A 15,527-nucleotide genomic window follows, 5' to 3' on the forward strand; every position below is an offset into this window, starting at 1 on the left:
CAGAGGGCTAAATTAACCGTGTTACCATATTATTTGTTTTCCAAAGTGCCAAGTACAGGACTACATAATGATTTGCTGTGTTCAGCCTATTTTAGAGCTAAGTCTTACCAAGGACATCTCCTAAGGCTTCTTTCTCTGTTGGAATTTTCCATGCAATAATTAAATCAACATGCCCACTTTTATGAGATGACTGTTCAGGTCTCTGGACAAGAGCATTTCTTTAGTTCCCTAGTGGAAAGGTGAGCATGTTGGGGAGGAACTCTCCAATCTCAGGTTCTACATATGCATTCCCTAGGGAAAAAAGAAAGTCATGGCCCTCAACTTTGAAAATCACTGACAGAGAACTTTCTGCTGCCTCCTTTTATTGAGTGCCTAGTCTTGAACAAGGTTAAGACTGCTGAGCCATTATGTAGCCCACATAGCCATTCAGAGGCCCTGTGTGCTCACTCTCAAGTTCTCTAAGTGAAATGCTTTGGTTTATTCAGATATAAACTAGGGGAGTCCTAGTGCTAGCAAACTAACAGAAAATGTGTACACATGGAAGCATGAAAGCCCATGGATAAATCTTTGAATGCAATAACCTCATTCACAGGAAGTCAGTTGTAACAGCATCTAGAAAAATGCTTTCAAAGTGCATCATTTTCAGCAGCTTGTTTTTCAGTTGTGGCTGGAATGTTTGCTGTTCAAACAGTTATTGACTGAAGAATTCAGGATATCAGATTGGAAAAACAAGCTCCATCCAATTAAGATGCACGGATGCACTGAACAAAATTTCTGGAAGAAGAGGTATTTTGCTATAACACCAGCCCATAAATTCCCTCTGAGCCTTTAATTAAAAAAAAAAAAAAAAAAAAAAACGCTTCTTAGAAGAGAAAGCCACCTACAGCTGGAGTAGTTCTTTTTCTGTTTATGGCAGATTCAACAAATGCCTGAAAATACTGGCCCAAACTATTTCTAAAGAAAGCAGTGTCTGGGCTGGGGTTGTGGCTCAGTGGTAGAGTGCTTGCCTAGCATGTGTGAGGCACTGGGTTCGATCCTCAGCACCACATAAAAATAAAATAAAGGTATTGTGTCCATTTACAACTAAAAGATATATATGTAAGAACAAGAAGAAGAAAGAAAGCAGTGTCTCCTAAGTGATCAGTTAGACGGTTACTAATGTTTATTCTGACATTGCTCAAAAGGATTTCAAACAAGAAATTGAAATGACTTCAGAGTCTGTGGTGTGTTCTTAGATGTGAGCAAGTGACTTGCATTAAAACTTCTGCACGACAGTGGGTTGGGCACTGCCTGTGCAGGTCTCTTAGATTCCACTTATGAAGTAGGGTCCACGAGACAGATAATGTTTTTGTTTTCGGTCAAAAGCTACATATAGTCTTAAAGGTATTGTGGTTTGTTTGTCTTACATGAGTCATAGAACCGACTTGGCAAACAAATTCCAAAAGTTGTAGAAAATATTTTGCTATGTTAAAATAAGTATGTAGCCTTCCAGGGAGATTTCATTACGAAAAAAACTCATCTGAATTTATACATTATAATACATTTGGGTAAAATTAGACCTACAATTTGGTAACATCTCCTTATTCCTAAAGACAGTTTAAAACTGCAGTTAGCAGTTAGTTACTTTTCAAATGTTACATCTGTGATGACTTTGCAAATTGAAGAATGAGTCATTTCCTAGCAACTTACCACATGTGTACAATGAAGAGACCTTTGAATGCTATGCTAATTGCCCATTGAGTCATTCTTTTTTACTTTTTGTTTTCTTTATGTAAAATAATCAGATTATTTTTGGAAATATGTCACTTTTTAAAATGTGTGTCATGCTATGTTTGGGGATGTAAGCAGTATAATTTTCACTAATGGCAAGATCAGACAGGTTGAATTCTTATTCACCTGTGCTTTAAAAAAAAAAAAAAAAAAAAAAACTTTAATAGATCCCTAATAAGCCTGCAGTGCCTTGGCAAGTTGGGACCCTGACAAGATGCTTTGACATGTGCAATGTGTTGGTAAACAGTTTGTGTGTGAGTTTGTGTCAATTTATGAAGACTCACAATAAATGTGTCCCTTTTCCTAAGAACTAAGAACTAGGGCATAGTAGGCAAAACACTTTATTCCCAGATTTTCTGTTTGGATGAGTCTGGGAAAAAGCTTCCATTATTAAAGGGTAACTTCAGAGGCTTCATTACAGTGTAATACTATCATCCAGTCCAAGTATCGCGCTGCCTTCTAACCTTTATGTGTGGGGGAAGCTGTATTTGTGGCCATTTGTGATTCCATTTTGTGTAATTTGGGGATAAATTAATGTCACTGCAAAGTTCAACCCATTTTTAAGACCTCCTGTATTTTCTCGCCCAGGGCTACCAAGGCATGGTGGATGGAGGCTCTAACATTGTGGAAGCCAAATGGGAGAGCGTATCCAGCATCCTACAAGTGGTAGGTACCACGATGTCTCTCTGAGGAACTGTTTTAGTTTGAAACCTTTTTTACTTGGGCTTCAGTAACACTGAAAACACATTTATGTGCTGACTTCCGTTAGTTATTTCCTTACCGCTTGCATCGAATGAAAACATTATTAATTTGCCATTTAATTAAATTTTAAAAAATAAGAATTTCTCCGTAATGTAAACCCATGAAGCATCCGTGATCCAGAGTGTGTCATTGCCTGTTTTCCTGTGGCCCTACAACTGGATTTTTGTTTTCTTTTTAGATAAGACTACAGTTGAGGTGACTTTGTGTGTTGGTGCTGTGTGTTCAGTGGCAAATCTCTGTACTCATTAGGTTTTTGCATGTCTCTTGGCACTGGATGTAACAAATCCTGGGAGCCCCGAGGGCCACAGCTTTAATGGGGAGCCTGCATCACTGTTCTAGATCAGGCAGAGCTGATTTCTGTGTAGTGCACAAGGAAGAGGTGATCTCCACTGCAGGGGGGAACAGTTGTTTACTCTGAGATTAAACCTAATACCTTCCTGGAACATTTCAGCTCAACGAAGGCTCCAAGTTGAAAAGTGGAAAAGAATAGACTTCATGAAATGCTCGTAATTTGTGGTTTGTTTTTTTACAATGTGTAGACAAATGCTGTGACTCATTTTGAGTACTTTTTATTAGAAACCAAACTCTAGCACATTGGCTCAGAAGATGCTGGTGGAATGTACATTGTAATGCTGGCCAATGACTCAGTCTGCACCTAGCTCTGCTGTGCCTAGACAGAAAGTGAAGGAACTTTTGACAGCCATCAGTAATTAGATAGAACAATACTTGTAAGACTTCAGGCTGTGTCGGCTGAATTCCACAGAGAAGAACTTTCCATTCTGCCATTGTGATTGAGACAGGATAATAGGAGGTGCTTACTGGGTTGGAGGGTGAGGGTGAGGGTCGTAATGGCTCTGTCCATCTTATCTCTCCAACCTTGGTATTTCTGGGTATTTAACTCTTCTTCCAGGTCTAAAAACTCACAGGATCCTCCAGCTGCTCTCTGTCAAGTGAAAGTCCAGAGAGCCAGCATACCCCGCTCTGACCTCTGCCCCTCCCACCCAAGGCCTGCCCCCGAGGGAGCCAGGTTGTGTACTGTCGCAGTCACACTTGGAACTAGCATTGTGAGACCAGGATCACTCTTGGTGCTGTTAGTAAATATGAGTTTCAAAATTGGGAACTTCTCATAATGCTTTGGCCAATTAAATGGTGGCGATTTTAATGTAGAAAGAATATGCATTTGTGTGGTTTAAAATGGGTCTTCATAAACAACGTGAGTTATACAGTGCACTTTTGGTGTCCAGACGAATACCAGCATGTGAGCGCCAGGACTTCAGGAAGTCATGTCCCAATAGAAGTCTGCACAGTCCGGAGATGACACTGTTCCTAAGCACCAGCAGACACTTGAGACAGCTGGTCCAAACTGGAGTTCTTATAATTGTATTTGTTATTTAAAGGAGTCTTGCATTTCTCCAAATGCTACAAACAAACCATCCTCAGTTTTTTGAACAGCTGAGTATGAGAAGTCATGATTCATCCCTCTTGGAAGTTTGAGGGATAAGGTTTCAGTTTCCTCAAGATTTAGCCTCTGAAAAGGGTGGAGGGATGTTTCTCGGGCTCCCCGTTGGTGTTGCTTGAACCTGTGGTGCAACCTGACTCAGGGAAGGAGCCTTGGTCACCTGGAAGCAGCAGCACAAGTTGCTTCTGGGGTCACGGCTGATGACCACCTGGTGGCCGCATGCCACTCTGTGTGCACCTGGTCACACTCACCTGCTGTGGGTACAGCTTCCACGCAGGCCTGCTAGACAGCTGTGGTGACACCACAGACTTTCAAGTGCTCTGCATACTTGGTCCATGGCTGCCTTTGTCTTCAGCTCCACACCTTCTTGGCCACTCTGGGCATGACATCTGTGTCCTTCACCACAGAATTCCAATATGGGACTAAAAATGAGAAAATCGCCAACTTTCACAGTGGGCTGACGAGACATGCCAACGAGGAAAGTGTAAATTGAAAGTTCCATGTTTACTCATCAGTCTGTGTGTGCTGATCCATCTGGCCTTCTTTCCAGTTGAAAGGAGATCAATACACATGATTTTATCTTTTCCAGGGTGGAACGATTATTGGCAGTGCCCGTTGCAAAGCCTTTCACACTCGAGAAGGTCGCTTACAGGCTGCTGGTAACTTGGTCCAGTGGGGCATTACCAACCTGTGCGTGATCGGTGGGGACGGAAGCCTCACAGGGGCCAACATCTTCCGGAAGGAGTGGAGCGAACTGCTGGAGGAGTTGGCCAAGAATGGTACATTTCCCTGTCTGCTCATGCTGGTCTCTGGAGCTTCTGTTTTCCCCATTCATCTTCCCTGGCCTTTAGTGAGATTTGAAATGCAAACATTTTGCCTTTGTAAAAGTTTTATTTTGTGTATGACGGACAAATAGCAATTGTGCACATTTATGGGTCCTTTTTACTGTGTGAGCCTCTTAACTGTAGCCAAGTAGATTGGGCATCATTGTGGCGGTCCTTACAGCTTGTCATTTCAGGATTTAAATTGTGTTTCTCAAATAATAGCAGTGATGATGGTAAGCCCTACTGTGTGCTGGGAAACAGTCAGCCATTTACATAGATAGTCCTGTGGAATTCCCACAGCAATCATCTGAGATAGGTTTTTACCTTATCTCAATTTTACAGATGAGGAGTCAGAGGTGACAGGGGAAGTGCACAGCTGTGGAAGTGGCTGGGACTCACGCTAGCCCTCAGACACCAGCTTCCACCCTTTGAGCCACCGTGGTACATTCCACTGGCTCTGCTGGGGTCACTTAAACCTAAGTTGTTGCAGGAGTTTAGACGATGACGATCTGCCATCTTGTCATCCTCAGTCACCTTTGATGCTACCTAGGGAAGGACTTTGGAGAACCCTGTGTATCCTGTAGCTTTCTCTCTTTCACAGTTGGTTTTGTATGATATGATGTGTGATATAAAAGTGTGTATTGCTCAGGCTGGTAGCAACTGCATGAAAGATGTGAAGGTGAGCTCACGCATTTGTGCTCAGGTTTGTACTTAGGAATGGAGCATTACCACCAGGCTAGAGGTGGCAAGGGCCTCCCGCATCCTGCCGTCCACCTTGTCTGATCTAACACAGGTCTGTTGGTAGCACAGAATAGGAATAGTGACCATGAGTCCAGGCCAAAGCCTGTCCCTGCTCCTTTGGCCATTCTAATTTATTTTTTTTGCAGAACTGCCTGATCCAGGTGAGTCTGTCCAGAGAGCGCTAGGTAGGTGGATACCCACCAACTCGCTAGCTCCCTGTGGAGCCATGAGAAAGGAACGTGAAGCTGGCATTTGTGTCTTAGTACTTAATTATGAGATTGTAGTGTCACCTTGTTTGTAGTGATGTCATTTTCCAAAGGTGTTGCTAGGTAAAATAGAGGTTCATATGTACTGATTGCAACATGTGGGTCTTTTCATTTCTATAATTCAGTGCTCTAGTTAAGTGCCCTGTGCCCACTCATGCTTCTGTGATGACTTCTGACTGTGCCTGGCTTTTCTTTCCTTAAGTCTACAGATGCAAGCTGCATATATTTCTGAGGAAACAATGAAGAGAAAAGTGTAGAATCCTTGCTGTCTTTACCTATGGCTGTCTGCCTAGTCCCTGAGCAGCTCTTAACTGTGTTGCTTGTTTCTAATGCAGGTAAGATCAGCGAGGAAGCCGTGACGAAGTACTCTTACCTTAACGTGGTGGGCATGGTGGGTTCCATCGACAACGACTTCTGTGGCACAGACATGACCATCGGCACGGACTCTGCCTTGCACAGGATTATGGAAGTCATTGATGCCATCATGACCACTGCCCAGAGGTAAAATTCTCCGAAGGAACCAGGGGTGTTGACTGTAGGCACGTGATGTGCCAGCGCTCACACACAACTGCTGGCTGTGCCCAAGGTGCTGTGGAGGGCTGTCAATATGGTGCAGTTCCTAGCACAGAGAGTTGTTCTCTGGTTTACTTTTCACTTTAAATTTTAAAATATTGCTTTTTTAAAAAAATATGATCATAGAACGAAATGCACTTGTGGGAGAAAAATTAGACAACAAAATTAAATTATCCAAAGCCTTGCCCAAAATTTCCTTGAAGGAATAGCTTGCAGGTAAAGGGATGGAGCGAGTGAGCTTGTTGGAGAGCAAGGAGGCATTGCCTTGTGCTGGGATTCCAACCTGCAGTTAACAGGAATATAGACGGAGCCACATCAGCTTAGCCGAGCCTGCCCAGACTCATGGCAGGGCATTACCCGTCACTTCAGGGCGACTGAGATTTCCTGAAGCACTATTCATAAAAATCATGTGGAATAGGAAGTAGGGCAAGTGCCTCCCATTTTGAGGACAAGAAGCTTGAGACTTGGAATTTTGGAAAAGTACCCAGAGGGTAGAGCCTCCCAAGTCCTCACGTACCTGTCCTGTTTGCCTCTGTTGCAGACCAGGTGTGAATGTGGTAGACACCTAGGAAACCACTTCATCTCTTCAGGTTTGGAGGGATTGCTGAGAGCAGTTGGCTCTTGCATTCCTTGGAGAGACAGTAGTCACTGGGTGTTCATGGAGCTGATCTGTGGCACTCATGTCTTTACATGGGATGTATCCAGCTATGGTTCTTGACAGAAGCACCTGCCTTTGCCCAGCACATCATCACCTTTGAAAGAGCATAGAATAAATGTGCAAGTTAGTCTTAGGGTCAAGCAGGTGTAGAGTACGTGCCTAGAACCTGCAATTGCTGCTAATGCCCCTCTGCTCATAAGATTCTGAAATACTGTTATAGTGGCATTTGCTTTTGTAGAAAATGAGTCATTTTTTGGAAGCTTGGGTACCTGCCATCATTAGGCAGCAGACTCTGTCTCACCTGGCTGGAAGAGCACTTTTCTGTTCACTTTCCATACTGTTCCCACTGGTGATGACTGGATTTTCCCTTTATATCTTTCCAGCCACCAGAGGACCTTCGTTCTAGAAGTGATGGGGAGACACTGTGGGTACGTATCTACAGACACGATTTGAGTGGAAAGGATCTTTCATTTGTCTCCTCCAGCGTCCTGCACCCCATATCGTGTGGCTCCCAGAGAAACCAGCATCTCCTGGTTCAAGTCCAGTGTGACAAACTGACCTGGCTTGTTTTTGTGCTTGGGTGCCTGTGGTAGTCCGGCTGGAAGGTTCCTGCTCCGTGTATTCATCCTGTCATTTTGTTTTATGTAGGTACTTGGCCTTGGTGAGTGCCTTGGCCTGCGGAGCAGACTGGGTGTTCCTCCCAGAGTCTCCACCAGAAGAGGGCTGGGAGGAAAACATGTGCGTCAAACTCTCAGAGGTAATTGGTGATTTTGCCATGCGTGGCTGGGGGATTCTGGCTGTTGCTTTAGTTAGGATCTGTAATGGCCTTTGGGATTGCCAAATTGGACAGCTCTTTAAACAAGTGAAAACTTGCTGATAGTAAAACAAAGCAAAGCCTGTTGCAGAGAAGCCTTCTCTGTGGGCTGTCCACGTGTCTGTCTCCTCCTGAAGTGCCAGGAAGGAGCAGCTAGCATAGCACTTGGTTGCTTTTCATTCAAGGTAGTAATCCTAGTTTGAGAAGTGAATTCCATGGGATTATGGCTATTAAAGGAAACCAGATTTGGAAAGAGAATCTGTTTGTTGGCTTTGCTACTTCCGTGTGCCCAAGCGTGAACAGACCCTTGTTCACCTCTCCAGTTTTAGTTTCCCCAGAACACTAGGAGTCAGGTATTATGGTATTTCCTTCTCCAAGGTGTGGGATCTGGAGGTTTGCCTGTTTGCTGATTGACATGAGCCAGGCTTCTTTCTTCCTCTGTCCAAAGTGAGCTGCACATTTGTCTCATACTGTGGCTGTTAATGTGGCTTGTTTGCCTCCAAGAAGGCTTAATACTTAGGGTATTAGAGGTCTCACTTAAGTCCATGATTAGCTTTTAGGATAGCATCTCAATATGTGGGTTAATCCCCCACCTATTTTGTAGTACTAGGGATTGAGTCCAGGGGCCCTCTATTACTGAGCTACACTCCCAGCCCTTTATTTTATTTTGAAACAGTGTCTTGCTAAGTTGCTGAGGCTGGCCTCAAACTTGCAATTCTCCTTCCTCAGCCTCCTGAGTCATTGAGATTATAGGTGTGTGCCACAATGCCTGCCTTCCTTCTCTTATTTTTATAATCGTTATTAATTTTTCAATAGGTAAATTGTGCAAGCACCGTGTCACAGACCAAATTTAGTTGTATTCAGCAAGCGCATACATAGTGCCTGTAAGAATGGCCACGTGTTCAGTAAGGCTTTGACACAAGAGCCTACGTTAAAAACTATTGAGTAAAGCTGAGCTGTAGCTAGGGGAAATCATGCATCCTTTTGAAGTTCAAGCTGTTAGTTGACATAGTACAAATACTGCCATTTGAGGAAGAGGTTCCCTGGTCCCTGATTCTGACCCAGGGACGTAAGCAGCATCTTCATTGGGCTTGGATTTCATGAGATGTAGGTCCTACTCCTTTTAACAGGCATGTTTACTGGGCCCTGGGGAATATGCAATTAATTATACAGGACTTTTCTTCTGAGATCTCTGAGCTCAGTGAGCTTGGCCAGTCAGGTATCTGGCCTGATCCTCAGTGACATTGTAGGCCACAGGTCCAATGACAGCCTTCAAGGAAGACTCTGGGAGGCTGGTTAGAAAGAAAGTCTGCAATAAGATTGGTTCAGTCATTTGTTTTCTAGATACTTCCCTCATATTTGCAGGTGATTAAACTGTGTTGTCTCATCAACAAATCTAATTGAATGCCACACTTATACCCTGCGCTGTCAGGTATGACCAGAGGAGGGACACTGGCATCCTCCTTAGGCTTTGGCAGAGGCAGGACTGGGTGGTCTGAAGTAATCCATATGTGGAAACACTTGATATCATTCTGTCATTTATTCTTAATTGATCATCAATGCCCCACTGCAAGAATTTTTTCCAATATTTTGGGAAATGAATTAGCCTAGGAAACAAGCCCTCAAATGTCTCCAAGCTGTATGTATTTTAATATAAAATTTATTACACCTTTCTGAGACATCAGAATTCCTAGGTTGAAACCTTGGCTCTACCACTCAACGGGTAGTTTAGGACAAGTAACCTCACCTTCCTGCATCCAGTTTCTCTGCTGTAATTTGCAAAATCCTCAGTGATTTTGCAAAGAGTCAGTGAATGCATTCGTCCAATCCAGGTACAGGACAAGGAGGCGATCCATAAATGACAGAGGCAAGGGGGCTGTCTTCCCACCTCAATGTCCTGAGGACTGTGGTTTGTAATCAGTCCAGAATGGTGTGTTTGATGGTTGTTTAGCCAACCAGTTATTTATGGATATTGTTATTATCTCTGCTTTTTCTCTTTTAAGCAAGGCTGTAGTTATCACTCTGTACTTTGAACCCGTAAGAAGTTGCTTCTGCATACCAAATTCTTCAAAGCATAGCACATTTCATATCCATCAAGAATGAAAACAGAATATGAGTTTAACACTGATGTTATCAGAGTGAGCCATGTTAGAACAACCCGTCTTACCCTGGTTCTGGCAGGGTTGGCTGCAGTCATGGCCAGGGGTCCTCACAGCTACCACTGACACTTTCTACGCAATGGTCTTTAATTTGAGACCTTACAGAAATGTATCCTTAAGAATGAGTTAATCTCCCTCATGCAGTGGTTGCTACATGTTATGGTTCATTATAGGCTCACGGGACTTCTGTAAGTATCTAAGACAGTGCCACTGACAGTACCAACTAGAGAGTCCAGACAGCATGAGTGGCCACTAAGGTACAGCTGCCCAAACCCTCTGTCTGGGCTATGGATCTGCATTATTCAGGTTTCTGTTGTTGTGACAAATCACCTGAAGAAATCAACTTTAAAGGAGGAAAGGTTGATTTGGGGCTCATGGTTTCAGAGGTCTCAGAACATGGTCAGGACTTGCCTGGCAGAGGAGGGGATAGGGTCCCAGTGTCCCTTCCATGGCCCACCCCCATTGACCTATTTCTCTCCCTTGGCCTCTCTTTAAATGTCCCAGCACATCCCAGTGGTGTTTTGGGGTGGGAGCGGGCCTTCAACACATGGAACTTTGGGACAGTACAGATGTAGACTGTCACAGGGTCCTTTCCTGCCTTCTTATCGTGCCCCACCGGTCCACTTCTCTGTGTGTGCAGTGGCAGTGATTCCTGGCCCAACATATGAGTGGGCTGTGTTGGGGGTGGGGCTCTTGGAGAGTAGCAGGAAGCCCTAAGTGTAAAGGAGACCAGACGTGGTTTGCAGGGAGACACAGCTCTGTGGGTCCAGCCTGTGTGGGATCCACCTCCCTGTTGTGGCCTATCAGCAAGTTGGCACTCTACCCCTGCCTTGGCAGGCTGGGGGTTCAATTCTGACCAGTATTTGCAATGCCACTTAAGCCATTAAGTCCCACGGAGACCCTCAGCCCTCCCTGCTGTCACCCAGGCTACCTTGTTCCTTCAGTGTCATCGGGAAGCACTTCTTGAAAGGATTTCTGCCTACAAATAGGCCAGTTTAATTTGGGACAAACTTCTATGGTTTTCTTGTTGTTGTCAAAAACAGGTTAAGAATGCGAATGTTTTCATTTTCTGTTTCTTTAGAACCGTGCCCGAAAAAAAAGACTGAATATTATCATCGTGGCTGAAGGAGCAATTGATACCCAAAATCAACCCATTTCCTCTGAGAAAATCAAGGATGTAAGTTTGTGTAATTTCTCATTTTTACTCTGTTGTGTACCTGGAAACAGGAGCTGTTAGCATGATTGACAGGGTTTTGATCTAGAACACTGCATAGTACTAATTTTTTTTTTTTTTTTTTTTTTTTGTCCATGATAGTTTAGAATTTTTTTCCTAATGACTAGTAACTTCAATGGCCTGGGGAATACACAGCTCCCAGGCCGGCACTTCTTCTGTTCTCTCTTGTGATATTCCTCAAGGCTATGTGGCTCCAGCAGAAATAGGGAGAGACATAAGGTGACCAAGCATGTTCTTTTGGTTAGGAAGTTCCAGCTATTGAGCGTCAATTGCTCTGAGGGTGAGCAGGACTGACCACATGGCAGCTGACCTGGGCTTCTCTGTTTGCAGCAGCAGAAGTCCCTCCCCCAACCCAGAGCATCAGCTGAGCACATTCTCAACAAGCTGCCTCATTGGCCATGAGTCATTGTGTCTTTATGGCCATGAAGAAAGGCAGGGTCTGGCAGGATGCTGGCATGAGGCTGGCTCAGTACATTTCTCTCACTGATTTCAGTCCCAACACTGCACATCCATATTCAATCACTGACCCATACCTATCAAAGACATCTGCCAATGTTTACGAAAAGTGATCCATAAAACCAAGGCAAAGATTTTCCTTCTCACTTAATTGAGATTAAATCATGGAATACTATGCCAAAAAGGGACCATGGACACAAGGCAACCAGCCCTGCTGTTAGTAGAGAGGAAGACTCTGAGTCCTAGAGAACTTTGCCTCTGCACATCAAAAGCTGGCATTGCTTTGGATGCAGGGCTGACAATCCTGGGTGATGTTATTCAGATGATAGCTGTGCAAGTTGAAGGTGACTGAGAAATTGCTTACATTTTCAAAAAATATAAATACCTGAAATAGAAGCTACTTGAAACAGCGCGTTTTGGAAAATAAATGTTATGTTCATTAGCTAGTTGGGAAATATATCTGTTAGCTGTTCCACTGAACCTTCTTTAGGAACAATCATCTGTGCCTTTAGTTCTGAAGAAAGAGTAGAGAAATCTCTCCTCAGCACAGTGACTGTCTCCACAGCTCAGTTGATGTGCCACATCACAGTTTGGTACCTTCTAATGGAAGTCTTTCCCTTTAGCTTGTGGTGAAGCAGCTGGGATTCGACACTCGAGTGACTATTCTTGGACACGTGCAAAGAGGAGGGACCCCTTCAGCATTTGACAGGATTTTGGTGAGTGAGGATGGCAGGTGCCAATCACAAGGTCTCTGGGAAGGAAACATTTGTGGACATTTAAAGGAACCTATTTGTCATAAAGGCTGATGGGCAGCCCATCCCTTGAGATGCCAGCAGTCTGCATCCTAAGGTTAAAGATCCTTTGAGACTTGCCCTCCTAGAGGGATTTCCCAGTTTAAAATCACCTCAGTTGATGGGGAAGTCAGTGTGCCATTTCAGAAAGGATCAGGACAATAGGACCCAAGAGGTGGAAACGCAGTGTTCTGAGTGTAGGTTTCCACACGCTGGCCCGAGGGGACAGCGGGAACCCCGAGTCCAGACCCTCAGGTCTTAATACTGTCTGCTCCCTCGCCTTGTCCTGCTGCCCTCTTGCCAGTTCTCACTGGAGTCGTCGTGTTACGGGGAGGTGGACTGGAGGTGAGGAAGCAGGGTGGGAGGTGAGCACAGAAATGGCAGAAAGCCTTGCCATGATCTCTGTGGGCCACCGGTGCCTCCTGCTGAGGATGTGGAAGAGGATGGTGGGCCATCTTTGTCCCCACTCTCATTTCCAGGCTAGTCGCATGGGAGTGGAGGCGGTCGTTGCCCTGCTGGAGGCCACCCCCGAGACCCCGGCCTGTGTGGTGTCGCTGAGTGGAAACCAAGCTGTGCGCCTGCCCCTGGTGGAGTGTGTGCAGATGGTAAGTGTGGCCAGTGGGTGGGCATGGAGAGGGGCTACCCATCTATGACCAGTGGGTCATAGTGTATAAAACCCATGCAGTCTCTACTCTCTTGTTTATAAGTTGCCATCCTAGGGGCACTCCAGTGGTAACATCCCCAAAGATGAGTCTGCAGTCAAGAATCAGTGTGCTCTGGGGGCCTTGAGTGTCTCCTACAAGAGAAAGGATCAGGTGGCACCAGAGTCTGCTGGGAAAATAAGAGCAGGCAAATGGTCCTGCTGGGAATGTGTAGTGTAGCGCTTCACAGGGAGAAGGTGTGGCATGGTGCATTTCTCCACTTTCAGTCACTCCCTGCCTGTCCCTTTGTCCCATAGGACATTCACATCTGTGGTGGGACACTGGAAGAGCTTCCGGTGACATTCTGGGAAGCACCATCCCCTTTTGTCCACAGGAATGTCTGAAACAGGATGGAGGAAAAATGAGTTATAAGTTTTCAACCTTTGTTCAGTAGGACGAGGTGGCAGTGAAGTTAGTTGCATTAGAAATTGCTCTTCTATTTTTCCAAATATTTTGGTGACTGTAACTTTGGTCTTTCCAGTGACCCTGAGGTGAATGCCTTTCATGATACGGAGAAGTGGATAAGTAATTAAATCAAGGGGCTTAGGCACAGTAACCCTAATACACCTTAAAAATATACTTCCCGAAGCCATCAGGAGGGAAGAAAGTCTGTATATGTGTGTGGTCAGGTGTATGTATGGTGAATGTGTGTGGGCATGTTGTGCAAGCGTGTTCATGTCCATGTCCTTGGGGACAGGAGGACAGGAAGTGTCTGGAAGTGTGTGAGGGGTGATGGGCTTAACAGGCCACAGCTCATGATTTTGAGCCTGTTTCTCATGTCTCGTGTCTGTTCTCCTAGAAATTAGGGTGGCACGTAAAACTTGGCTCCTTCTTGAAACCATCATATTAAGGTTTTGTTACTGAAGGCCACAGTGAGCCATTTGCTGGTTCCCTGCAGTTTGTCTGGTGTTTTCCTGTCTGTTTTTAATAACCTTAGACAGCTTTGGAGAGGGGTTGGGTTTTTCCTCTTATCTTACAGACGAGGAGATTGAAGTTGGGAAATGGGTAACTTGCCCAGGGTCCTAAAGTTAACTGGGATCACTGGAGCTTGTCATTCCTGTCACACCCTTTGTACTGGTGTGGCCCCAGCCCCTCTGTCCCCTCGGCCTGCTGTGAGCACACTCAGGTCCCGTACACAGGCCCCCAGAGAGGCTGGGGACTATGTTTTTCTTCTCCCTATCAGAATTAAATTGAGAAATTTTCAGAACCTTCCCTGAGAGATTGGTTTCCTTTGCTCTTGTGGAGTGAAATCCTTGTGCATTGGAGGCCATAACAACAGGTCCCACTCCTCCTCCTCTTTCTGGGAAGCAGTCTGGGCTGGGTGGGTCCAGGGCTCTGAGCTCACAGCCAGGCACTGACAGTCCCACTGCTAACCACAGTATTGGATGCCTGGCCACCTAATCTTGGGGCTGCTGGTCATCCAAAGTGAGACTGAGAGGGTCCAGCTGGGGAGGCATTGACCCTTTCCACCCAGCAATCCCAACCCAGGGACATAGTAACTCTTGGCACATCCTTATTTTTTTCTTATTTCTTTTAAAAGACCCAGGATGTACAAAAGGCGATGGATGAGAGGAGATTTAAAGATGCTGTACGACTCCGAGGAAGGTGAGATATTTTGAAGAACATTCTACTTCATGAGGAATTTATATTCCTTGGGCTTGGTCGTCTAGACTGTGCTTAGAGCTTGTGCTCATCCTTTCCCAAAAGACCTAGATAACTAGGTGGAGAAAAATAAGTTGATTTTTGTTTTGTTATGTTTTTAGCAGGGGTTGTTCAGACCCTAGTGAGATCAAGGTACAAGGAGACATGCTGCTTGCATTTTGAAAAGAAACTTAAGAGGAACTCAAGAATGCCATTTTTCCTTAGCCTGTTTCTGAAGTAGGCCCTCATAGGCCCTCTCAAGCTCCCTGTAGGACATGTGTAACATCAGGGCCTTACTCTCCCTAAGTGGCCACTTGGGCATTTGCAGGGTATCTGGTAGGATTATTCTGTGGGGCCCTGCCCCCCAAGTGAGCTCCTTCCTGCTGTGTCCAGTGTTCTTGGCCCTCACTCAGCAAAAACCTTTCATTTCAGGAGCTTTGAGGGCAACCTGAACATCTATAAGCGACTGGCCATCAAGTTGCCTGATGATCAGATCACAAAGGTAGGTGACTGGCCTTCGGTGCCCCGGTCCTCCCAGGGCCTGGGTGCCCTTCTGCCCTCGTGCACACAGGCCCCAGCTTAAATGCTGGCTTCTGGAGGATTATCCTTGAGCTCTGTGGCTGGCCTTCCCACTGTGACCTTTACGATACTGTGGAATGTGGTCACCTGCAGCGCAGC

The 15,527-nt window shown here is 45.2% G+C and overlaps 1 protein-coding gene across 5 annotated transcripts in view; it reads left to right on the forward strand.

The window, feature by feature from the left end:
* The window catches only part of LOC107150196 (phosphofructokinase, platelet), a 55,084-nt gene that overhangs the window by 17,410 nt on the left and 22,147 nt on the right, over positions 1-15,527 (forward strand). For all 5 annotated transcript variants that reach the window (XM_015495147.2, XM_048812606.1, XM_048812608.1 and 2 more), the window contains 10 exons: positions 2,359-2,436; positions 4,581-4,770; positions 6,158-6,323; positions 7,437-7,481; positions 7,702-7,810; positions 11,108-11,203; positions 12,340-12,432; positions 12,987-13,112; positions 14,749-14,813; positions 15,282-15,351. In XM_015495147.2, the coding sequence (XP_015350633.1) occupies positions 2,359-2,436; positions 4,581-4,770; positions 6,158-6,323; positions 7,437-7,481; positions 7,702-7,810; positions 11,108-11,203; positions 12,340-12,432; positions 12,987-13,112; positions 14,749-14,813; positions 15,282-15,351 (1,038 nt within the window). The remainder of the gene's footprint in view (positions 1-2,358; positions 2,437-4,580; positions 4,771-6,157; positions 6,324-7,436; positions 7,482-7,701; positions 7,811-11,107; positions 11,204-12,339; positions 12,433-12,986; positions 13,113-14,748; positions 14,814-15,281; positions 15,352-15,527) is intronic.

The sequence above is a fragment of the Marmota marmota genome, unplaced genomic scaffold (genome assembly GCF_001458135.2).
Source record: "Marmota marmota marmota unplaced genomic scaffold, marMar, whole genome shotgun sequence".
Classification (NCBI taxonomy): domain Eukaryota; kingdom Metazoa; phylum Chordata; class Mammalia; order Rodentia; family Sciuridae; genus Marmota; species Marmota marmota.